Raw genomic sequence first — 26855 nt, 5'->3', positions numbered from 1 at the left:
TAAAAAGAGCTTTGCCTAGAAGCACAGTAATCCGTGTTTTAAATTGACTCATTTACCCCTTTTTTACTCCCAGGTCCTGATTGTAAAGTATTTTTCTGAGTAGCTGCGTCTTATTCCGGTTGCAGATTTGAAGCAATTCTGGCTTTTCAGGTTTTTCTGTAAATAATTGTTTTACTCTACTCCTAGACATGTTTTCCCAGGATTAAGACCCGCTTATTGACCTGATTCATAAATCTATTTTTGAGTAAGCCTGTCTTACTTCTGAAAATTCATGAGCAGGTCTACCCCGAGATTGTTGTAAGAGCCAGCTACTCGCAAAATGCTTTGTGAATACGCCCTAGAAATTCGGTGTAATTCGCTGTTAATGTCCTTATTACTGCACCTCGGGTCCTAGTTGTGCAGGAAAACTTTATCGGACCTTACATGGTATTTTTGCAGTATTCTGGGGTTTCTCTGAGGAACAGCGAATAGCTATTGAGATCTATCTATTCACACTGTTTTCTGCATTTCACTGTTTTTCCTGGAAAAAAATTTGAACAAGGAAAATGTTCCTACACAACGTGTCATCCCGGGTAAATTTGTTTACCATCCAAATCAAAAATTGTCGAGAACCTCTTAAAAAGAAAAGTGATTTGGGCTTTTTTTCTGCCCTGATTTACTGACTTTGATGCTGTGTGAAAGGCCAACTTTGTAGTTCCAAATCGTCATAGGAGTTCGGAATTGTTTAGGCACTCAATGAAGACTTGTCTACCGATAGCAAATATAACAAGCATTGGCAAATCCAATAGGTTTCGCCTATGCAAATGCTATTGGCTTTTCCAATGTCTTTTGGCCATGTCGTACAGCAGCATGGCTGTGTAGCATGGCTAAAAGTAACGTTTGAGAAAAAACGCTATGCCACAGCCAGCGATGGCTGTGTAACAGTTTTTTTTTCTTCTTACAGGAGTGGGGCAGGAGCAAGACCGACAACAGGAGAGGTGGCCAAAGAAGAGAAGTGTATGATGGGTGGGAGGGCGCAGGCAAGACGGACAACAAAATAAAAAAAAAAGCCTTGGCAAAGCTATTAGGGCTTGCCTATGCAAGCTCTGTTGGCTTTGTCATTTTCTTTCTATGTTGTTGAGCAATTGGCAGCATCATAGCAATTTTTTAAAATTCATTTTAACTTTCAGCTAGAAGTCTGTCATCTTGGGTGCGTGCTTTCTGTGCTGTAGCCAGTGGCAAAGGCCTAGAAAGGATGCCAAGACCCTATTGCAAGCTCAGAAATGGACCTCCCTTGCTAACCAGTTGAGTAATAAAATCCAGGCACAGCTGAGGTGCAGTGGGCACGTAAAAAACCCCGGGCAGCACTGCAGCTGCTGCACCAGTCATAGCTACACCTCTGAATGTCACATTAGGATTGAACTTTCTTTCCCTGGAGTGCATCATGATACCCCCACCCATCCACAACAATGGTAATAACTTTATGGTCCTAATTTTATGGTTAGCAACTGTGGAACTGAGTGACAACCAAGTTATAAGGCGCCAAGTCCTGCCATGGAGTTTAGATTTCAGCAAGTCAGCCTTGCGAGGATAGCCCCAGAAGTTTTCCTCTGTAAAGCAACTGCGACATGGAATCTGCAAGGCAATAATAGTTGAATCCTCAAGGGATTTGAGGTTGTACTCTGATAACCATATGGAACTTGACTTTAGTAAAAGTGTCACGGTCCGGAGGAGGCAGTTTTGTCAGGATGTTTCAAGAAGTATTTCCTCTGGGTACAGACTAGTTACAGTTTGTTGGCAAAATGCGCTTTTGACCCTACCTGCCTACTAGTAAAGCCACTGTGAGAGGGCCTGCAGCACATTGTTATGAAATGCCCTCACCGTGCAGTAAGGTTGAGGACGTAACCGGAAGTAAATCCTGAGACAGGCTGTGCATATAGCTATACTGCTGAATGCAAACGTGGAATTTTGTCAACCATAAACTCAGGAAGTCTTTAGGGTGAAGCAGACATGTCACTTTTTTTCAAAAATAGTTGATCTTTCTCCTGCTGAGTAACAATCAAAACTTGGGGAACCTAATTTAGTGCAGAAAGAGAGATTTGTGTGTGTAGGACATGGTCCCGAGATACGTGTATAAAAGGTTTGCAAGAGTTCGTACATACTTTCTGATTAAGTAGTCAGTATATCACGCACCTACTACAGAGTCCTACATAAATCTTGTGGTACTCAGGTTCAAATGTTGAGGTAAGCCCTATTGTATGAGACAAGAAACAGTTCAGATTGTGATATGCACTATGAAAAAGCTCAAATTACATTTTCTTATTACTGATTATAATTTATAATCTGTGCAACGTCTTATGTGGTAACCAATAAACCTACTCAGCGCATGGACAAGTTCTGACCTACACAACAAAGGGACACGCCTTCAATGATCATAAACATGAACATTAGTTAAGGTAACTCGCTGTATGAGCTCCTGCTACAGAGATCTGCCTGGAGGCTTTGGGCTACGATTCTTTCTTCTGCGTCAAAAACATTATCACCATCGAGGTGGGTAAAGTTAGCAACTACTGCCAGCGCCTAGAAACAATTTGGTTGGAAAAATGTCTGCTATACAAATGTACACAACTAGGTTACACACCATATCATCCTATTGTAATTACTACTGCATAACTTAACACCGCCCGTGATAGTTATAACTTTACAAAACAAGCAAGAATGCTGAGTGGGGGCGAGTGGTTTGAAACACACGCAATCGCTATGGAGGAAGGAGCAGGGAGGGTGCATGAAATAGTACCTCAGTCATGTCTGGAGCAGCGACGGACACGGATTAACTTTAATTTGTGCTTACTCCCTGCTCCACAGCAAGCATCAGATGTGACGTTTCGTCTACACTGACCAATAACAGAGCTGGTAAAGAAGAGTGATGTGAGATAACAAATGGTAAGCAATGGGTGGACTCCAAGCCCTTTTCCCTATACAAGAGTGTCTCACAGGCTCGACCCTAAACATTTCTGGAGATAGTGTGCTTGAGGTGAGGTGTAAAATATATTGTAGTATTTCTTAAGGTAGTGTGATAGATAAGTACATCAGACTGTTGGCACCGACTTATAGAAAACACTCTTCCGTGTGTGTTCAGCATTGGAGACATATAGGGGTCCTCATTGGGGTAATTTTTCAGTGGAATAAAGAAATACTTTTAAGACCTATTTATAATGGAAAGAAACTTCTGGACGTGTACATACAGCTAGCAGGGCACTTTCTCCAAGCCAAGTGTTATCTAGGATCACTGCAGAATCTCGGCCACCTGAAAAACGTGTTTTTTTACCCATTGGCCTCTAGGCAGCCTTTCTGTTTAAGTATATCCCTTTGTCTCTTCTTCTGTCCATTCTTGTCTAACTCATTGCACCTTTGGTAATTTGACTTTTTTCCAGATTTTATTTATGAACCACCTACGATTAGAAATTCATGTCAGTGGATCTGTGCCCAGCGTAAGAACTTCATAAGGTCTCAACTGTGTAGTCATAGTTTCCATAGAAAGAGCTTTTTTATTTTCCTGACATCTTTGGCACTGTTGGAAGAATCGTTACAAAGCTTTCCAAAAACAGTTCAGCTAGCTCAGCTCCTTGGAAAGTTTTGAGATGATCAAGCAACTGGGGGCTGAGAAAATTGGGTTCTCAAAACTTAATTTTTCCCATGTTAGTTCCTGTAGAATATTTTGGTTAGCGATACAGAAAAAACGGATGAATGGAATTACGCCAAAAGTTATAAATTGTGCTTTTTGGCATTTGGTGGACGTCCACTCAGCTGTTTTTGATAAATTGACGTTTAAAAAAGTGCTTGTGGTGGGCTTGATAGTCTAGTCTAAAAACAAAAACAAAATAAAATCTATCTGGACGGTTGGTCATGCAAAACAAAAACAAAAAAGCAATGGCATTGGCCAAAGGAGTTTTTGTCCCCTGTCGGCCATTTTGGTTCCACAGGACCTGGAATGAACAATCTGATTACTGGCTACAAATTCAACAGAAATGTTGTTGCCATTACAGATTCATTCCTGTGTCCTGCAGGTAAATAAAATAAAAAAAACCTAAGGAAACAGGAAACACTGACCCCCTGGCCATCATGGGGGCAACACAGAGGGACCCCGCGGGGGACACAAAAAATTGTGTTGTGGGTACTTCAATATGCCTGCAGAGCCAGTACGGCCCTCCCATAAAATACCTCAGTAGTTCAGTGAGAATCATACCATGCAAGCTTCACTGAGTGAAGCTTGTACAGTTCCAATTGGGGAAGCTTGACACTTGGTCGTGGAACTGCTAGAGTACTGTGGTACATACATTTTTTGGGGGAACATGTGGGACATGAGTCTGCAGGGTTTGGTATGGTAACCCATGGTGTTTGGGCGCTTGGCTTGGCAAGCCTCACTCCATGCACCTCAGCACCAGTAAAGCAAAAAAAGTACATAATATTTACTTAATGTGGATGATTTTACAGATATGCTTACTATTCTGTTTGTGCTGCTTGTTGCAAAGGTTGCACCATTAGAACCTCAGTGGTTATTGAAAATGTAGTCTACATGTATCGTATAGAATACCTTCCAGTATGAAAAGCTTATAAGAAACTGTGATATTCATTGGATGATATCATTGGTGATATCTTCGGTGATGTCAGCAGTGATGTCTTTTGAGATGTCATCAGTGATGACATCAATGATGTAATTTAACATGTATGTGAAGAAATATGTGAGGCCATGAGCAGTGCATGGCAAGGGCGCAAGTTACAATTGTCTCATTAAATTAAACATTAACTGGTGAATTTCAGTGTTCTTGTTTTTTAAACATTTTGTAATGTTTCAACATCTACCTATATCATCTCTTTAACCTTGGTTTTTTCAGTACATTTCTAGGATGTGTGTGTGTGTGTGTGTGTGTGTATATATGTGTGTATATATATATATATATATATATATATATATATATATATATGTATATCTATGTTTGATGGCATGTGTAGCTGCAGATACACATGCTATGCACAGGTCCTGCCATCTAGTGTTGGGCTCGGAGTGTTACAAGTTGTTTTTCTTTGAAGAAGTCTTTTCGAGTCACGGGACCGAGTGACTCCTCCTTTTCGGCTCCATTGCGCATGGGCATCGACTCAATCTTAGATTGTTTTCTTTCCGCCATCGGGTTCGGATGTGTTTCTTTTCACTCCGGTTGTTTGAGTCGGAAAAATATTACAAACTCTAAATTCGTCTGTATTGTTTTTGATCAAGTCCATCTATCATCGACACCTTGGTACCGGCGGATACAGATCTCTACTTGCCTGTCGGGGCACCCACGCCCAACGTGGGCCTGGTCCGCCCGACCAAAAGTCTTGTCGAAGCCTCATGGACCAGACCCCGTTTAGATTCTGCCCTCGGTGCCACACCAAGTATCCTTACATGGACCAACATCTAGTTTGTAACCTGTGTCTATCTCCAGATCACCGAGAGGATACTTGTGAGGCCTGCAGATCCTTCCGCTCGAAAAAGACTCTGAAAGACCGAAGAGCGCGAAGGTTAGAGATTCCGTCCAGAAGCACTGAACGCCTCGACGCAGAAGAGGAGGAGATGATCCACGCCACCGTCTCCGTTCAGGGTCCGATTCCGAGCACGAGTCTGACATCGACCGACCGATAACAGCGGGTCAGCACATGAGTACACTTGCCCTGACCCAATCCAAGCCCAAATACAAGGCCTCGGGGATGCCACTGCCAGAAGGCCATGGCTCCCTCCGTAAGAAAACTACCCTTGACCAAGCAACATCTTTGGCACCGAGAAAGGCCACACCAACAACAAAGCCTTCGGACTCGAGCCGAGATACAGGCTCTGAAATTATAAAGCACTGACCCATCGAGTCGAAGCCCCAAAAGTCACTCTCGGAGCCGAGCCAACAAGTACTTCAGGCCTTTCGATCCTGAAAAAAACGGCTTTGGAGCCGAAAAAGCACACATACACGAGGAGCATGGTCTTTCAAAGCAATTAAAAGAAAGCCATAAATTTGCAGAACTGACCCAAATGGAGGATTTTGACGAGAAACAGGCCAGAATACAAATCCATAAAGACACTGGCAAAATCCTCACTGCACCTCCTCTAAGAACAAAGAGGAAACTGGCCTTTCATGGACATTTGGACACTGATCAGCCACCGGCTAAAGTGCCAAAACCAAGACAAAAATCTCCGACTCCTCAGTTTTCACCTCACCAGTCTCCTCCTCATTCTCCGCACCCAACTGTCTCCCGCCTGCTACCCCCACTGCACAGTCTCCATCACACTCTGTACAGTCACACCAAGATGACACTGATCCATGGGACCTTTATGATGATCCAGTTTCAGACATTAGTCCAGAGTGCTATCCATCAAAGCCATCACTCCCAGAGGATAGCACCTCATATACACAGGTTCTAGCCAGGGCAGCAGCATTTCACAACGTAGCCATGCACACAGAACCTCTTGAGGATGACTTCTTGTTTAACACATTATCCTCAACTCACGCCACCTACCAGAGTCTACCCATGCTTCCTTGCATGTTAAAACATGCACATTAAATCTTCCAGGAACCAGTTAAAGCAAGAACTATTACTCCAAGGGTAGAAAAGAAATATAAGCCACCACCTTCAGACCCAATTTTTACTACCCAACAGCTACCCCCAGACTCCGTAGTGGTCAGCGCAGCAAGGAAGAGGGCTAACTCCCAGTCCTCTGGGGACGCACCCCCTCCAGATAAAGAAAGTAAGAAATTCGATGCTGTGGGTAAAAGGGTGGCATCACAGGCAGCTAATCAATGGCATATAGCCAATTCCCAGGCTCTAATGGCCAGATATGACAGGGCCCACTGGGATGAGATGAAAGACATTATCCATTATCTCCCCAAGGACCAACAGAAGAGAGCCCAGCAGATAGTAGAGGAGGGACAAGCAATCACAAACAACCAGATCAGGTCAGCATTAGACTCCGCAGACACAGCCGCAAGAACAATTAATACGGCTGCCACCATTAGGTGACACGCATGGCTTAGGTCATCAGGCTTTAAACCTGAAATTCAGCAGGCTGTTCTTAACATGCCTTTTAACGAGCAACAACTATTTGGCACACAGGTTGATACAGCCATTGACAAAATGAAAAAAGACGCCAACACTGCCAAAGCTATGGGGGCGCTTTATTTAACCCAATACAGAGGCTCATTTCGAAAGCCTCAATATAGGGGAGGCTTTAGACCCCAACCATCTGAGCCATCTACCTCCCAATCCAAACCCTCTTACCAGACGCAATACCAGACGCAATACCAGAGAGGGGGGTTTCAGGGAACCTACAGAGGACAATTTCCCAGATCTAGAGGAAAATACCAGTCCTCAAAGCAACCCACTCATACCAACCAGTGACTTCATCCACATCTTCCCTCACCACACTTCCCCTGTGGGAGGAAGACTACAAAAGTTCCACACCAACTGGTTACCCATCACAACAGACAATTGGGTGTTATCCATTATCCAACATGGTTACTGCTTAGAGTTCACTCAAACTCCTCCAGATATTCCCCCAAAAACACACAAACTCCCATCTCAACACATTTCAATGTTGCAAACGGAGGTACAGGCACTATTACTCAAACAAGCCATAGAACTTGTGCCACATCATCAGAAAGGAACAAGGGTTTACTCCCTGTATTTTCTCATTCCCAAAAAAGACAAAACATTGAGACCAATACTAGATCTCAGAGCTCTGTCTCTACATCCGATCAGAACACTTCCACATGGTAACACTACAGGATGTAGTCCCACTGTTACAACAGCAAGATTTTATGGCAACACTGGATCTAAAAGATGCGTATTTTCACATACCCATCCATCCAGCTCACAGAAAATATCTCAGATTTGTAATACAAGGAAAACATTACCAGTTCAAAGTGTTAACTTTCGGGATAACAACAGCTCCCAGAGTATTTACAAAATGCCTTGCCGTAGTCGCAGCATACATAAGGAGACAACATATACATGTCTTTCCATATCTCGACAACTGGATAATAAAAGCCAACAGTCAAACACATCATACACGTTATGTAATAAACACCCTACACACACTAGAGTTCTCAATAAACTACCAAAATTTGCACCTACCACCAAGCGCAAATTCAGCAGTATTTAGGAGCCACATTAAACACCCAAAGAGCACTTGCAAGCCCAAGTCCACAAAGGGTACAATCGTTCAACAGCATATTGCCAAAAATCCAGCCAAATCAACAGTACACAGTCAAATTTGTCATGAAACTGTTGGGCATGATGGCATCATGGATCACCATTGTCCCAAACGCAAGATTAAACATGCGGCCCTTACAGCAGTGCCTTGCAAAACAATGGTCGGAGGCACATGGTCATCTTCAAGATCTAGTGTTGATAGAACGCCAAACACACATCTCACTTCAGTGGTGGAATTCCACAAATTCAAACAAAGGGTGGCCATTTCAAGACCCTGTGCCTCACGCCATTCTTACAACAGATGCATCAATGATTGGATGGGGAGCACATCTCAACAATCACAACATTCAGGGACAAACTGACAATGGGACACCAAACAAAAATAACTTCACATAAATCACTTAGAACTGCTAGCTGTATTACTAGCACTAAAAGCTTTTCAACCTCTTCTTGTTCACAAACACATTCTCATCAAAACAGACAATGTACTACTTAAACAAACAAGGAGGAACTCACTCATCACAACTTTGCCTTCTAGCACAAAAAATTTGGAATTGGGCAATTCACAACAACATTCACCCTGTAGCTCAGTATATTCCAGGGATTCGCAGTCAATTAGCAGACGGCCTCAGCCGGGATCATCCGCAAACACACGAGTGGGAAATTCACCCCCAAGTGCTTCACAAGTACTTTCACCAGTGGGGAACACCAGACATAGATCTGTTCGCCACCAACCACAATGCAAAATGCCAAAACTTCGCGTCCAGGTACCCACACCCTCGATCCAAGGGCAATGCTTCATGGATCAACTGGTCAGGGATATTTGCTTACGCTTTTCCCCCTCTCCCGCTCATTCCATTTCTGGTCAACAAACTGCGTCAAAACAAACTCATACTTATAGCACCAACGCGGGCACGTCATCCAGGGTACACAACATTGTTAGACCTGTCACTAGTACCACACATCAAACTACCAAACAGGCCGGACCTGTTGACACAAAACAAACAACAAATCAGGCACCCCAATCGAGCAATACTCAATCTAGCAATCTGGCTCCTGAAATCTTAGAGTTTGAATATCTACACCTTCCACCAGAATGTATGGAAGTGATCAAACAAGCAAGAAAACCCTGTACCAGACACTACTATGCAAACAAATGGAAAAGGTTTGTTTTTTACTGCCAATCCAAACACATAACAACCCTTGCCGCATCCATACAGGACATTGCGGGTTATTTACTCCATCTACAAAAAGCACATTTAGCATTTTCATCCATTAAAATACATCTCACAGCTATTTCAAGATTTACAAAATATACAAAACAAATCTCTATTTAGAGTGCCTGTCATCAAAGCCTTCATGGAGGGTCTAAAACGTATCATACCTCCAAGAACACCACCAGTACCTTCATGGAATCTTAATACTGTACCCACACGACTCCTGGGTCCACCGTTTGAACCCATGCATTCCTGTCAAATTCAATTTCTAAATGGAAAGTAGTATTCCTAATGGCAATCACTTCATTACGAAGTTAGTGAAATACAAGTAATCACTATTGAACAGCCCTTTATACAAGTACACAAACATAAGGTTGTACTTCGCACAAACCCAAAATTCCTACCTAAAGTCATCTCAACGTTTCATTTAAATCAAACAGTGGAACTTCCAGTCTTCTTCCCACAGCCAGACTCAGTAGCAGAAAGAGCGCTCCATACATTAGATATTAAAAGAGCTTTAATGTATTGCATTGACAGAACAAAATCATTCAGAAAGACTAAACAGCTGTTTGTCGCATTCCAAAAACCCCATACTGGTAATCCTATCTCAAAACAAGGCATATCCAGATAGATAGTAAAGTGCATCCAAACCTGTTACCTAAAGGCTAAAAGACAGCTATTAGTAACACCAAAAGCACATTCCACTAGGAAGAAAGGAGCAACAAAGGCATTTCTAGGAAATATACCAATGACAGAAATCTGTAAAGCAGCCACTTAGTCGACACCTCAGACATTTACCAAGCATTACTGTGTAGATGTGTTAGCAACACAACAAGCAACAGTAGGATAGCCTGTACTAAGAACACTATTTCAAACAACTTCAACTCCTACAGGCTAACCACCGCTTATTTGAGGAGAACTGCTTTATAGTCTGTGCATAGCATGTGTATCTGCAGCTACACATGCCATTGAATGGAAAATGTCACTTACCCAGTGTACATCTGTTCGTGGCATGTTCAGCTGCAGATTCACATGCGCCCTCCCTCCTCCCCGGGAGCCTGTAGCCGTTTGTTACATTTAAATTTGTACATATGTATACATATCTCTATTCCATTGCATGGACATCACTTTCTGTACACTCTGTCACTCCTACCTTACCCTCTGCGGGAAAACAATCTAAGATGGAGTCGATGCCTATGCGCAATGGAGCCGAAAAGGAGGAGTCACTCGGTCCCGTGACTCGAAAAGACTTCTTCGAAGAAAAACAACTTGTAACACTCCGAGCCCAACACTAGATGGCAGGACCTGTGCATAGCATGTGAATCTGCAGCGGAACATGCCACGAACAGATGTACTCTGGGTAAGTGACATTTTCCATATATACATAGTTTTAGTTAGGACCATGTTTCCATAGAAATAGCATTGTTTTAGTTGCCTATATCTTTGCCACCGTTTGAGGAATCTTAGTGAAATTTCCCCCCCAAAAAAGTGGCCTGTGATTCTTGTTGCTCATGGGAAGTTTTGGGGTAATCCGTAAAGTGGGGGCCGAGAAAAAGGGGGCTAAAAAAACATTGCGTTTCCCATGTTAATTCCCACAGGATCTGTCAACACGTCTGCAGCCAAAACCACTGGATGGAATTACACCAAATTTGGTTGAAAGCTAGCTGCCGGTACGTAAATCCGTTCAGTAGTTTAGGAGATATTTAAGGGGAAATAAATTTATATAACTCTGGCCGCTAATAATTCGCAAAATTCATGTTTTTTTGTGAATATGCTTGCGAAAAGAAGCCTTGCAATTGGCTGACCGCAACCTTACTAGAAAGTTGCGACCGCCATTTTATTTCACAGGACCCCAAGGGTGGATATTCAAAATGAAAGAGGCATAAGGAGTTACTGTGAAGGTACGCTTACCACAGAGTTGTGATAAATATGTGTTTTAGGGGCAAATTATAGGTTTAATATAATTTTGCATCACAGTGCATGATTTTTGTGAAAATTCACAAATTTACGTGAATTTCCATGATTTATTAGCAAAATAGTCATGGTTATGGACAAATTTAAAAGAAAATCCTCACTCATTCATACACTAATTAATTCACTCATACATACACTCAGAGGTGCCTACTCAAACACCCACTCAGACACTCCTGCTCCCACTCAGACCCACTCATAGACTCGCACTGCCACTTTTAGATTCACTCAGACATTCACGCACCCATTCACACATCCACTGACAGAGACAGGCTCTGTGGCCAACTTGTGTTGCGCACAGCCAAAGGCCATGCGTGGCGCGGGGTTGGGTGGTTATAAGGGCTTGGCTGCAAGGCCAGGTCATGCAACCAACCCCTGCCGCGCACGGTCTTCGGCCGTGTGTGGTGGGGGAGTTGGAATAACATATAGCAATTAATATTACTTTATGTTAAAAAACCATAGAAATTCAATGAAAAAACAAAGGTTACAGGGATGTTATAGTTAGGTTCAAAATTTACTCGTCCTTAGGTAACTTTAACTTGTGCCTTCGCCCAGCACAGTTACTTACTCCACATGCTATATCACTGATGAAATCTTCTATCTCACCTTACATATTATCACTGCTACGTTTACATAAATGATTGATCAGACAGCTGTGCATGGCAAGGGCGCGACTTCTAGTCACCAAGTTATGGTTACTTATAGAACTCTAACTATAACTGCTGAATTTCCATGGTTTTGTATGAGCAAATTCAGAATCTAACTAAAACGTATCTGTAACCTTTGTTTGTTCAGTGTGTGTGTGTATGTGTGTATATATATAAATATATATATAAATGTGTATATACACATGAAATGAGGGAGCCACCAACCCTGCAGGACGCCTTCAAAATGTAGGTACGGAGCAAATCGTGAATCAATAAAGAGAGGAATAAAGTGTTGAAGCCCAGTTCCAGTGCTGCATAGCATTTTATTCCATAATATTCAATTAGCACTCTTCATTTCCTTTCCTTGACACATATGATGAATCTTCATGACATTTAAAAAAAAAAAAAAAAATCTGGGGGATACGCAGTAGATCCGTTGCTAATCACAAAAAAAAAAAAGTGCGGCCTCACGGGCTTGCTTCAATGAAGCCCCTGGGTGTGCAAGGCCCAGGGGGCATTTAAGTTTCAAATAACTATAACTTCTGCCCTAAGGTAACTATAACTCACTCCCTCGACGTGCACTGCTAATTACCCCACAAATTACGGTACTCATGACACCTTTAATAACATCATTACTAATAGCAATGATATATTTGCAGTAAAAAGTTTGACTAAAAAAATTGTGCATGGCGGAGACTAGAGTTAGTTACCTTAGAGTATGAGCTATAGTTACTTGAGATAACTGTAGCTATAACAGGTGAATTTTTATGGTATTGTAGTTTAAAATGTGAGACTATCTATAACGTCCCTGTAAGCTTTGTTTTATTAAGCAAATTTCTGTTTTTTAAATTATTTTTTTCACTTCTGTTTCCTAACTCTAATGTCCCTGTTGCCTTTTTTTTCAGTGAATATATATATATATAGCCACTTGTAGTTATAGTCAGAATTCTGTAAGACAGGAAGTCTTCAGATTATTGCTTACTAATAACTGTGTCATTGTTTGATGAAGCACCAGGATACTTTGCAGACCTATTCGATTTTCAGAGGTCTTTGATGATGCAAAGTTTACTGTTGATTACTTGAGAGGATGCAAAGAAAAATGTGGGGTCAAAAACACATTTATTCCTCAATACATTGTCCCTAGACTTTTTAAACAGGCGTAACAACAAAATGGCTGAAAGCATTTACATGAAATTTGGAAGAAAAATAGATTATGCTGTGGGATCATTTCTGTTATTTGATCTAAATTTGTTCAGTTGTTTTTAAGTAATAATGAACAAAAATATGTTAGGGTGATATACTGCAGTACCTTCACTGCATACCGTGGTATGTGGCGATGATGAGGCACAGTATTATTGGTTAATGAAAGCCCTTGCAAAATAAAAACAAGCATTTACAATGGAACGGGTCTCGCGTTTGCTCATGTTAGAGCTGATCGCGTTGTAAACTCTTAACCCGACTTTTCACCTATCGGGCAAAAGTGCATTTATGTACATAACCCGAAAAAGTGAAATCAAGTATGTAAAGCGCTCGACTTCTGCCAAGCGAGATCGCGCTCGTAAATTTGAGAAAAAAAACTCCACGAGCCCGATGGAAAACAGCGAGCCTCGCATGTTTTCTGTACTTGGTCGCTGTGCTCGAGGAGGGCTGGCCACCGGAAAAGTCATGACTTATGCGTGCCTTCAACTAATGAAAGCAACAGATTTTATTAGGGAAGCCCACGAACCAATAAAAAACACTGACGTGAAGTTGACAGGGCTCCGAGCCCTTTTCTAAATACAAAAGAGTCTTGCTGCGATACGCATGAGCGAGCGCATGCAACGCAGGCTCGACCCTAAAGAAGCCATATTATTTAGCACTTATTGAATTAAAAATATGTATGACAAAATTAATCTTAGATATGTCATTAGAAACACATTTAAATAAAACATACACATTTGTGCCTTCCCCTTTCACTTCTTACCCCCTATCATATTACGTCACTTATGTCATTTTACATCGTTACATTCATGACAACACTCAATACATCTCAAATGACCTTATTCATGAGAAGAGTGAGCACGGTAGAGGGACGAGTTGTGTTAATTTAGTCTGCCTAGCGAGTTGACAACACTCTGTATGGAGGTGTGTTAATTATATGTTGTGGCGGGACATAAATTATAACTTTTAGTTATAGCTATAACCTTAGAGTTTCTAAGCTTTGTGTAGTGTAAGTTGGTTTATTATAGGCATAATAAATTGTTTTCCTAACTGTAGCTGATCTTAAACCTTTGTTTTTTTCATTGCAATATATAATTATATCACATACAGTGCATTGTGAATATGTGTGTGTGCCGTATCCCAATGTATTTACCATATTATTTGAATATCTGTGTGCGAGGCCACCTCCAAGGTACAAAATGCATCAATGTAATTAATAGTGTTGAGTGCTTGACCCCTACAAGGTCACTGAAGACTCCACAAGTTTGTACCAACATCATGTGCAGTTTGTTAGTTTACTCTAAGTACCAAATATATACATTATTGTATTTAATTCTTCTTGAACCTGGTGCATATGTGGTAGAAAGGGTAGCCCGTGCAAAAAGGCAGCCTATTTTTTAATTGTTCCATGATGCATTATTGATTAAACTTGTCTTTTGTAGGGTTCCCTCTGGATTTGAAGGCATGAAGGAACAAGGGATCTGCAACAAGATAATGGCGAAACTACTGTCAGACTGTGATACATTTTTTGAATCTGATCTCATAGCAGAGAAGGATGAATTCTGCACAGAGATGCCCAAGATGATCACAGTTAAGGTCAGCAGGTGCATTATTTCACCTTTCGTGTGACACTTCGAGATGTATTTGCTCGTGGAGCAGTAAAAGAAGGAGTTTTGTAATATAGTACAATCAATAGAAGTAACAATGACATGATCAGAAAGAAGTAAGTGCGGTGGAGGACCTTGCAATAATGAAAGCATACAGTGAAGCAGTACACAATCTTCTGAGGACACGTAGGGCCTCATTAGGAGTTCAGCAGACGGTTTTCACCGTCAGCCGAACTTCCGACAGGGAGGTTGCTGCCACACAGGCTACCTCCCCGCCGAACTCCTTAAGAGTTTCCAGCTAGGCTGGTGGGCGGAAACCCAGGTTTCCGTCCACCAGCCTACCGGGAAACAGGCTACAGCATTGTCTCCGGCTTGAACTCGTGTTGGCGGCAATGCTGTAGCCAGCAGGTTGCACCAGCACTCTTGCAGTGTTCCCTGTCTGTAAAACAGACAGGGAACACTGTGATGGTTCTGGGCATGGGGCTCCTGCACTGCCCATGCCAAGTGTATGGGCAGTGCAGGGCCCCCCTGTGGCCCTCTGCACCTGTTGTCCACCAGCAAAAGGCTAGTGGAGAACGAGGTCAAAATCCCCAGGGCAGCGCTGCATGCAGTGCTACCCTGGCGGATTAGGACTTCTGCCGTGCTAGAATGCCTGAATCCAAGATCCTGGCGCTCCGACTACCATGCTTTTAAGGTGGCAGTCGGACCGCCCCATTGGCGGTGGTTTATACCACCACTGCGAGGGTGGCAGTCGTAAGATCGCACACTCGTAATGAGGGCCTCAATATTTCCAAACATTCACTGCCCTGCGTCTTTTAACAACCAAACACGTTTAAAATCGATGGAGAAATTCATTCATCCCTTCAAGCAACGTGCGGTGTCCCTCTGGAATTTGTAAGCCAGATTACTCACTGTAACTAAGTCAGATCAGAATGTCCTGCCAAGTGTTACTCAGAGTTAGGTGTTGCGTCATTAATAGAGGACGTGTGATCTGAGAGAGTGGTTAGCCTGCTGTAATTTTATGTGTGTCTTTGTGTAGTGATTTAAACATGCTTCTAGCCATAATAAAATGAGGAGCATAGCACCAGTAATGCATGCAATTTATTACATGTTGTGACTGCAACAAACAATTAGAGAGCACTGAGAATGTATCCTGAGTACATGAGAACTGATTCTAAAACAGAAAAGTCCCAAAAGTATTTGATGCCTAGTGTCACTGTGGGTTTCCCAGCACTGGTGTTTGTTGGCTGATTACTGTCTACTGGTTGTTTCAGCTTACTCCAGTTCATCTCATTGTGCCAGGGACACTCTGGCTCTATTTCAGACCTGAAATGTGCTTGCCACAACGATTACTTAAAATCCAGGAAATGGAGGTGTCCATAACTAATCATTCTTACTTCCAGATTTCCATAATCCTGGTTAGTCGTTCCAGGCATGTTTTGGTGATAACTAACAGCCCCCTAAGATATCCTTATTGTTGCATGTGGTGCTTTATACATGTAAAATTAACAATTGGGGAGACCTGTTTGTGGTTTTCAGTCGTCCGTGCATTGCAGCAAATGTGTTCAAAATATAACCCCACCATCTCAAGGTACCACTCCTCCTCACCCCCTCCGAAGCTATAAAGAACATTGTTTAAAATGCAAAATTTTCTTTTTTTATTATTTACTTAAAACAGGTACAAATTATTTTTTTCAAGAGTAATGTGTTTAAAAGTACATGTTGCATAATTGATGGCCAAATAAGTTTTGTTTTGCACCTTTTAAATGAGACACTAGTAAACGAAACAGCCCCCCAGCAATTTTGTCTCACATAAAGGATCCACTGCATTGTAATGTTCTGGCGAACAAGCAGCTCAGTACCTCAGAACAGCGGGCGTTGGTCCACAGTTAATTTTTCATTTTTATAGAGCTTTATTTTTTATATTTTTTGTGTACTGCTTTTTCCTACTTCGAGGTTTTTTTTTTTGCGCTTGTTGAGGCCTGGGTACTCTGATACACCTCTGATCATTTATTTTATATATAATTCCATTGCTGGTTTTTCAGTTTGGAGTTGGTGAGTGATGGAGTTGAGAAGTTTCAGAGGCGAAGTAGAATATAAAATATGAGTGGAGAGCACAGGTCCAATAATACTCACTGCTGTGATAGTAAATGAAGAAGCCTTTGAAAAAAAATATTAGCAGTATTAAAGGTGGCACAGTGTCAATGGAGAAAACGTAGCCCTGCTGAGGTTTTTCTGGAGCCCTCTTCTAGTATCCTTTGGAGGACCTGTCACAGGGCATTTTATTTTACTTGTCCTTAGGCCACCCATCATTCAGGACTGCATTAGAGACATTGGCCTCTGTCCATCTTGGGCTGATTATACATTTGTCAGGTAATGGGTTGTTAAGGTGAGTAGTAACTTAATAAATCCACTCTGGTAAGTTCCCTAGAGAGAATCTGCTCAAGTCCTGTTGCTGTGGCACAAACAGCAAGCAATTCTACAGAGAAGCAAGCTAAGTTCAAGCAGTACCAACATTTTCAAAGCACAGAACATAACACAAAAAATTTAGAAAAATTGAGGAATGTTTAATGAGTCAAAAAGACACCAAGATCTAGGTTAAAAAGAACCAAAGCTATACAATGTTAAAGTTTTAAGGCAAAAAGTGACAAGAAAAAGAAACAATCAAAAAGCACTGTTCACAGTTGACTGGGACCTAGCAGTCATTTCAGGCTGAATGTGATGGAGTGGAGGTCAGAAATACTATGCGGGCTGTCCTGGCCAAATTTTTTATTTTCAAACATAGTGTCTGTAAGGTAAGCTCCAAGGCTATGTCCTGCGAGAGTCCATTAAAGTTGGTACGTCATTGTCAAGCTCCAGCTGAAGCCGTTGGTTTTAGCCCCAAAATCTGGATTTTGTGGTTGCCAGGCCACTTTGCTAGTCTAATAACTTTTCTGCCTCACCCCAGGATTTTACGTTTGAACGTAGTCTCTTTTTGGATGTCAGAATCCTCCTGTGGGGCAAGGATGTAAATATTTACCAGTCGGGTTCCCTCAAGGCAATACATTAGCTATGAGGTCCTTCTGAACCAGTTTCATCCCAGCAAAAACCTGCAGGTAGAACAAACCTGGTTTTCTTGTATATCCTCAATATTACCTTCTTGTGAAAGCCTCAGCTTCTGAAGAAAACTGTGACTTTGTTATTGTTGCCATTCAAGAGGGCTGTGATAAGGTGCTGAGTGTGTCTTCCTAGTCAGTCCTGCAGCTCATAGTTCCTCGGAACAGGCTGCTGTGCACCAGGTCTCTCTCCAGCCAGGCCTCCTACAAGGTCCAATCCTCTGTGGTTAGAAGGGCCCTCTTCCAGTCAGAAGCCATTCTGCTTTATGTGTCCTGTAGCAGGCAAACAGGAGGCCAACCACTTTACCCTTGGAGAGCAGTTACAGTCCCTCGGTGTCAGCAGGATTCACGAGCCCTTATGTGTCTTTTCCAGTGGGCACCAACTGTCTTCTTCCAGCAAGGTCATATTTTTCGTGTGTAGTCTTCACAGTCCAGGAATATTGAGAAGAGGATGTGATTGAGGTGCCATATTTATCTTGTGGCCAGCCTTTGAATGGAGAAATTCTGCAGCCCAATTCTAAGTGCGTTCTCGCAGTCATCTCACCTCCTTTTGCAGCCCTTTTTCTTTGCCTTACAGAAAAATTATACAGGGCCCTTTATTTCAACCCTTCTGCTACGGCAGAGGTCTATTTTAAGCTCATTGGTCCCTCCCCTTATTTAGATGAGCTCTCCTCTCTCCTGGTAGGGTCCAAACTATGACTAAAATCTGAATATGTGGCAGGGTTCTAGGAATGAAAATGAGAAGCCCTCTCTGGAATCTTCAAGTGAAAGGATGTAGTGCTAACCCCACACTTTGTACTTCCAACTTTTCTGTCCACTCCCAGATATGTAATCCCTGCTAATTTGGCTCAGAGGCAGTCTGTTGTCATTTGAGCCAGGCACATTGACTGTCTCATATTCCAGTATGTAGTATGCACTATTTTTATAATCTGACGCCTTGCAGGCTCGTGAGGAACAGTTTAGTGGTGACTTGTAAATATATAAAAATAGGCCTTTTCTATATGACAAAGGCACTTTTACTGTTGTGTGTCACTGTATTGCATTTAAACCGCAGCCCAGCCAGAGGACAGTGATGCTCCTTGCAGAGCTCTATTTTTGGGCATATACAAGGGTGGTATGAATACTCAGTGCAGCCGATGTGTAATTTTTACATTCTACACCATAGGGGCATTTCCTGCACCATCTACAATAGTCCAAAAAGGAGAAAAAAGGTAGGTAAAACCACATTTTACGAACAGCCACATCACATGCACTGGGCACATATTATCAGTGTCAAAGGGCACATAGTCCTAATACAAGCAAAAATAGGATCTAGTAAAAGGAGCAATATGTGGGGTGGCATATGGAAAAAGTGACAATGCCCTAAGACGCTTAAACTTCAAAAACAGCCTTATTTATATGTGTGTGTAATTACCGTACTCCAGGCACTACATGAGTTAAATCAGAGACTCTGTTGAATCCATATTGGCCAAAAAGAGGGGTAACAGCCTATTCGTTCTCCATCATATAAGGAGTTAATGGTAGACTTTCAGGTGACTTACATAAAATAGGAGAAGCAAGAATTAAATGTAGGCAGGGGTAGGCCAAAATAGTTTATTTCATCCATAAAATCCTAGCTGTGAACACCAACTGCACAGTAAGAGATAATATATCTCAAGCGTGGTGTTTTTCCTCACAACATCCATCTGCAGCAAAGGATATGGTGCAACAAATAGTTTGTGCTTTGAGGACTTGTGTGGGGCTGGGAGTGGCGTTTGGGGAAATGGGGATTATTTTGCTTCACTTTCCGAGTGGGGAAACAACATGCACTAAAGCATGCTAAGCATCATTAAGTCTGGGATGGAATTGAATTTGTAAAGAAGCTCTTTAGCATGTGTAGCTGACATCTAAAGAAATCTGTTTTACTACAGATTTAAAAAGCGAGCCATAATTGGACAATACAGAAGGACTCAAGATCTTGAGAACTTATTCCAAATTTCTTAAATATATTCTAGATAACAAACCAGCAATTAGACCTGCAAATGGGAAATTCAAAATCATCACTCTGGAATCCAATCCTTCATTGAAAAGTGAGATTTCTATCCTTAGTAGATCAGTAATATACTCATTTGTACATCACATTTTCATAGTTGACTTGCTATCTTTCATTTATGTGCCTTAGGGTACTGTTATTTGGACCCATGGGTCTTTACCACAATGACATTCCTTAATGTCAGTTAATTGAATAAGGGAGACTACACATAAAAGCTTATATTGTTAGTCAGACTATACAGGTTATTGTAGTTTAGAAAACAGAACATTTGGGGAATGTTTGCAATAAATTGCATGATAGAATTTACAGAACTCCTTATTTTGTATTTAATGCAAAATGGTTTACCTGCTTTTGGCATATATTTATCTTCAGCACCTATATGTTTCTGAGAGCTGTATAAAGCACTTTCTGTCTCAGTACTAAGGATAATTAACACAGCATGGATTACACTTCCTGATCAATTATTTAGTAATAAATCCAAATGGATTTCCATTTTATCCTTTTGAAGGATGAGTTATTCCATGATATTTGCCAACTTGTAATCCATACACCACATAAAGATAACAAAGCTGCTGAGGCGTGGCTAACCCAACCAAGACGGCAGGCAGATTCTCCATGTGCAAAACCCCTTTATTTGTCATTAATTCCACTAAGACAAAACATCCATTACCACTGCAGCCTGCACTGTATCCCTTTCACGGAAATGAAGCCCTAACTGCCTATATTGGGAGTGCGGGAGCGACCTGAGGAGCGCCTGCAGTGCCGATACAACCTGCTGCTTGCTGTCGGAGTGCACAACATGGAGTGCCTGGGCCTACTAGCCCAGCGAAGGTGAGCCGGAGAATGCATTGCTGCCTGGCCCTAAGACGCGGTCTCCTTACTTTGAAACGCTGCAGACTGCTGCAGACACATGAAAGTTCCAGGGTTCAATAAGCGTGTCATCTCACTGCCGCGCTGCCACTACGAAGATGGTGAAAGGGCCCAGGGCTGTGTCTGGACAAGGCCCAGGTTCCTGAACTCCAGCTGAGTGCTACCGTATGAGGTGAGGGGGCGCCACGCTAAGGCCTACCCTGTTGAGTGCACATTAAAGTGCTGGGAACCCACAGATGCTTCATCTCACCACCGCGCTGCCCCTGTAAATACAGATAAGAGGCCCGGGGGCTGAATTGGGCCCAGGCCTGAGACACTAAGGGCCGACTGACCGCTGCAAGCTGTGGGGCACAATAAGCAAGGACCTAAAAAGTATACTGACCCTCACCCCTCCCCCCCACATTTCACCTGTACTTAAGGCATTGCTGAACTGGACTGAGCACCAGTTATTATATTATTATACTGGCGATGGCTATTACACCAGAGGGGCAGGAGGCACAGAGGCGGAGCCGGCTTGGGCCTCTATATGGTCGCCCAAGACCCCTGCCTGTGAGGTGCATGACGGTGACCAACCCCTTGCCCTCTTCCCCCCTCTTCCCTCCCCTCCGGATTAGACTTTAAATTTGACAACCCCCAGGCAGGAAAAGACCAAACATTTGGATTGGGGGGCACATGAATTTGTAGTGGAAACCGCAGAGACATTAGGAAGGTGCACAGCTGAGGCGGCATGCAACCAACGCCTCCAGCTCGCTGCCTCTTGAGCAGTTCATCCTTGCCTTCATGAACAGAGTATATTCACACTGAGCTGTGGAGCTAACCCCCACTTTTGCATTAAACTGCTGCTCTTACTGCAAGCACCAGCCCCATCACTGACTACTCTCTTGGACATAAGAATTGGTGATACATGCCCTGTCTTGCTTGCTCCAGGCAGATTAACAGCATCTTGAAACAGACCCTTGCTTAACGGGTTTCTTCTTGTTGCTTTCTGCCCTCACCTAACCGCAGAATGATACCTGAGTTAACATACTGCCAATTAACGCCCTACATGGACTTGGGAGTGGCCCTTGCTGGCGTTCATCCTACCTCTGAACTGGCTGATTTTGGTGACATCATGATGGTTGGAGAACAGACACCTCCATCTCAGTAACTCACACAATCATTCCCCGAGGCACTCCTGGGACTCACTATAAATCCTGACGGCTCTGGGTGCTTCTGGGACGTGACAACTGACTATGGGTTGCACGCAGCCTACTGCGCAGAGTGCATCGACGTGTCCTGCGCTAATCTCTGCCGAACCTGGAACAGAGCTGTCAACACTGGAACTCCGCACCTCCCCAACATCTATGGAGGATAAATTAGTCATGGTACTAGCTTCAAAAGAATGCAACAGAACATCATTAGAAGCCAAGATAGATAGAGTGGCCTCGGATCTTACACTCTTACACACAGACCATCGCAAAATTGCAGACCGGATTGCTCTGATAAAGCAGACACCATGATCTCCAGCTGTAATCAAAGGAACTAACATAATCTCTGAAGTCGGTGTGGGAACTTGTCACCACCCTGGAACAAAGAGCTGAAGACGAAGAAGGGAGATCGAGAAGGAAAAATATCAGAGTGGTAGGACTTTCAGAAGATGAGGAGGGCTGTGACACTGTACGGTTTATGGAACAGTGGTTGCAGGAACTGCTCCCTATGCACTCGCTCTCACAACACTTCTCCATTGAAAGTGCATACCGGGTGCCGGCTAGGAGGCCTCCGCCTGGATCTAGGCCTCGTCCAATAATACTTATATTGTTGCACTTTTGGGATGGAGTATCGATACTACATGAAACCAGGAAAATCCCGGAGATTAAAGTAGGCAATGCTCAAGTTATGTTTTTTCCAGACTACACTGTCATGGTCCAGAAACAATGCAACTCTTTTACGTTGCAGTAAAGAAGCAACTCCATGAACTGGACATGAAATAGTTAGTACTCTTCCCGGTGCGTCTGTGGTGGGTGCTGGCAACACCACACATTTCTTTGAAGCTGTGGAAAACGCTTGGCACTGGCTAGACTCGCATAGCCCACTCACCTCTGGCCGATCACAGTCGGATGCATCAGTAGCCCCGACACAACCGGCAGCGTTGGATTGGAACAAACTGGCCATTCGAATCCCAGGCTGCTCCAGACTTGAAACAAATCATTGCGGAATGAAGTTTGGCGCTGTAACACGCTGCCACCTGACAAGGCGGGGCGCTCTGGCGTGTAAGACAAAGTGTCCAACTCCTCCAGTGATGAGAGCTCTGTCACAACCTGGCCCTCAAATGCAGCTATGGAGCCCCCGCCAAAGGTGACACCACAAACTTCCGATGATATCATGTGACCTGCCTAGGTTTCTGATGTTCAAGCAGAATCCCCTTGTAATGCAATGTAAAGACACAAGCTTCATACGCCTTTAAGCCCCATTCCTCTGAACCCACAACTCTAAGGTTTATTGTTCTTTCAAAGCTAGATAGCCACGATATGCTTACTTTAGAAATAATAATGTTTCGCTGATACTGCACACTACTGTTATATTATTGTTCTGAGGTCTCTGTGAATTGCAGGAGTTGTAGCCTCTCCCTCTTCTACTCCCCTCCTGCTCCCCCCATGCACATGTGAACTTCTTAGTATTCCTACAATCCTGTTATTGACTAGTTTGGGTAGGTATTAAGTTGGTGCTCTGCTCTCATGGTATTCATGATTATTGTTTTCATAGTTATTTTGCATTATGTTTTATTATACACGCTATAAGTTTTGATCACATTTACCCTCAACACTCCTGCACTCATGCTTTACTGTAACAATGTAGCACTGACATTACAACCCCGGGACCATCGTTCCCCTACTCCTTGTCGCTGCTATGATCCCCATTAAAGTGCTAGCATGGAATGTCTGTGGTGTTCACACCCCCAGTCGGAGATATGCCATTTACTCAAACCTCCACAGACATGGCATAAATATTGCCTTCCTACAGGAATCACTCCTCACAAGCCGTGAAGCCACTACATTGTAGAGACGCTGAAGGGAGCAGGTGTATGCTACTGATTACTCTTCCTTTGCCTGAAGGGCACTCCTTTGGGTTAAACCAGGTACTCCATTCACAGCAGATGAGGTGGTTGCAGACCCGGAGGGCAGATATTTTCTAGCAAAAGGCAGACTGGATGGTCACCATATGCTGCAACTTCCTTATGGTGTTTTTCTCACCTTACAATATGACATTGAGTATGTGAACTGTGTGCTAACCATAATATGGCATTCTGATGGATACAACTACCTGTGGATTCCTCACCTAATGAATACTCCCATGGCGCCAGCATTCGACGGAAATCTTCTTACTAGTCTCTGCACGTCGACGAGGACGTCACTGTCGCCCACGCGACGCCGTCTGACGTCATACAGGCAATAAGAGGTCCTCGACGACGTGCAGACGTCAGTTCCCTTTTTTCCGTGCATTCGAAACGGTTATCTTCGAGGGAGCAACTGTTACTCTTGCGGTTACAGTGTATATCTTGCTGCGTACTCTTTCTCTGTGGAAATAATGTCGCAGAGAAAGTCTGGATTTAAGCCTTGTCGTGAGTGTGGAGGCAAGATGTCGGTGACGGATCCTCATTCCGATTGCCTTTGGTGTTTGAGCTCCGACCATGACGTCTCGACTTGTGATTCATGTCAGCACATGAATCCGAAGGCCCTTAAAGAACGTGAGGCGAAGCTGTTTATGGCCAAGTCAAAGGAGAAGCATCACAAGAAGTCTTCTCCAAGACATCGGCGTCATCGAGACTCCCGGCGCCGTAGAGCATCTCGGCGTCATTCAAGGGAGGCTCGTTCCAGGTCTCCGGATCGGCGCCGAAGGACATGGGAGGTCAGCCCCACGGTGACGCCGCATCCTTCGACGCCGTTGCCCTCTCCGGCGTCTCCAACTTCGCCTGGACAGGCGTCGGTGATTGAGGTATTGGAGCCTCAAGTGTTTTCTCCGGCGCAGACGCCGAGGCCGGCGTCGGGGTCGCCTCCGAGTCAGGCACCCCAGTATCCGGCTTTTCCCACCCCTGGAGCCGATAGTTCCGCATTCTTGAATGCGATGTATGCCATCTTCCAACAGATGGCTCCAGGGGGTGCTCCGGCTGGGCCTTTGGCCTTTTCTTTGGGTGATCCTGCGCCTCTTCGGCCGGCACCCTTTATGCCCTTTCTCCCGTTTGGGAACGTGGGCTCGGCGCCAGTGTCGGCGCCGGTGGCCGCTCCGGTGGCTTCGGAGGGATTGGCCCCAGGGATTTCCATCCCGTCGACGTCGAGATTTCGGCCTGTGACTCCGGTGGGTCCATCCGTTTCAACTGCTCTTCAGTCGGCGCCGAAGTTACCTGTAGCGCCGGATGCGGCGTCGGTGGCTTCGGAAGATCGGTGCCGATCTCCGACTTCGGCGGAGGTATTGTCGACTCCGCGGATTGAGCAACGACTGCATTCAAGGAGGCGTGCTCTCCGGGTACTAGAAGAGCAGGAGTACCAACGAGCCCTAGAGGAAGGAGAGCTAGAGGACTCGGGTGATGGGCTGCGTGGACTGGAGTCGGCCAGTGGGCTGGACACTTCCCCTGAGTGGGACCTTTCGTCCCCGGGGGAATATACTGAGGAAGCTGCTTCCTTTCATACAGTGGTACGGAAGGCAGCTAGTTTTTTGGACCTGCCTTTGCCGGTGGTGGAGGCGAAACAAAACCTTTTGACAGAGGTGTTGCATCCGGCCTCAGCCGCGGCGGAGCCTCTGTTACCTTTTAATGACGCTCTGCTGGATCCGGTTTTAGAGGTGTGGAAGAGGCCGGCATCTTCCCCAGCAGTTCACAGAGCCGTGGCCAGGAGGTATCGGACGGCTCCAACTGATCCTGGTTTCCTATCTAGGCACCCTACGCCGGAGAGCTTGGTTGTGCAGGCCTCCTGTTCGTCCAAGTCAGCGCCTGGTTCTTTTCCGACGGTGCCTGGGGACAGAGATTCAAAAAAGCTAGAGGCGCAGTCGAAGAAGATTTTTTCGTCCTGCAGTCTGGCGTTAAAAGCCACCAATGCAACCTGTATCCTGGGGAGGTATATTCATGCTCTGATGGATGACATCTCCTCTTCGTTTACAGAGCTTCCCCAGGGTCTTTTGGATCTTGTCTCTGATGCCCAGGCTGCTGCGACCCAAATTATCCAGACGGGACTGGATACCACCGACTCGGTAGCCAGAGCAATGGGCACAACTGTGGTGGAAAGGAGACAGGCCTGGCTCCGTAACTCGGGCTTTTCGGCAGATGTACAGTCCACATTGTTGGATCTCCCGTTTGATGGGGACAAACTGTTTGGGGCTAAGGCTGATTCGGCCTTGGAACGGTTTAAGGAGAGCAGGGCCACGGCTAAGTCGTTGGGACTCCAAGCTCCTTCTTCCACGGCCTCTTCCAGATTCTTCAGGAGGTTTCGTGGATTTGGGCGTGGCTCTTCCTCCTCTTCCTTTCGGGGAAGATATCAGCAACCTGCCTCTTCCATCCCTATAGATCTTTTAGGGGGAGGGGTAGGGTCCGCACCAGGGGAGCCTCTCAGCAGCACTCTGCCTCTTCCTCATCCTCTGGCGGGGTGCAGCAGGGGAAGCAGCCTTAGGCTTCCACCATTTCCCACTCACTCCTCTCCTGTAGGGGGAAGATTACAGCATTTTCTCACCAAATGGGAGACTGTTACGTCGGACACTTGGGTTCTCAGTGTTGTGGGAAAAGGCTACACCCTTCCCTTTCGGGAGTTTCCGCCCCTCATCCCGCCCCGCCCTTCGTATTGTTCACAAGAACACCTCCTGTTGCTAGAACAGGAGGTAGAAGTCCTCCTTTTAAAGGGCGCGGTGGAGTTGGTCCCGGAGCAGGAAAGGGGTCAAGGAGTTTACTCAAGGTATTTCCTGATTCCCAAGAAGGATGGTCGTTTGAGACCAATTCTGGACCTGAGGATCTTGAATTGGTTCCTCAAGCAGGAAAAGTT

At 44.2% G+C, this 26855-nt stretch overlaps 1 protein-coding gene across 3 annotated transcripts in view; it reads left to right on the top strand.

The window, feature by feature from the left end:
- The window catches only part of FAM13A (family with sequence similarity 13 member A), an 848928-nt gene that overhangs the window by 292828 nt on the left and 529245 nt on the right, over positions 1-26855 (top strand). For all 3 annotated transcript variants that reach the window (XM_069230260.1, XM_069230261.1, XM_069230259.1), the window contains one exon: positions 14692-14845. In XM_069230260.1, the coding sequence (XP_069086361.1) occupies positions 14692-14845 (154 nt within the window). The remainder of the gene's footprint in view (positions 1-14691; positions 14846-26855) is intronic.

The sequence above is a fragment of the Pleurodeles waltl genome, chromosome 1_1, assembly GCF_031143425.1.
Source record: "Pleurodeles waltl isolate 20211129_DDA chromosome 1_1, aPleWal1.hap1.20221129, whole genome shotgun sequence".
Taxonomy (NCBI): Eukaryota; Metazoa; Chordata; class Amphibia; order Caudata; family Salamandridae; genus Pleurodeles; species Pleurodeles waltl.
Note: the sequence above shows the minus strand (reverse complement) of the source record. Positions and strands in the feature narration are given on the sequence as shown.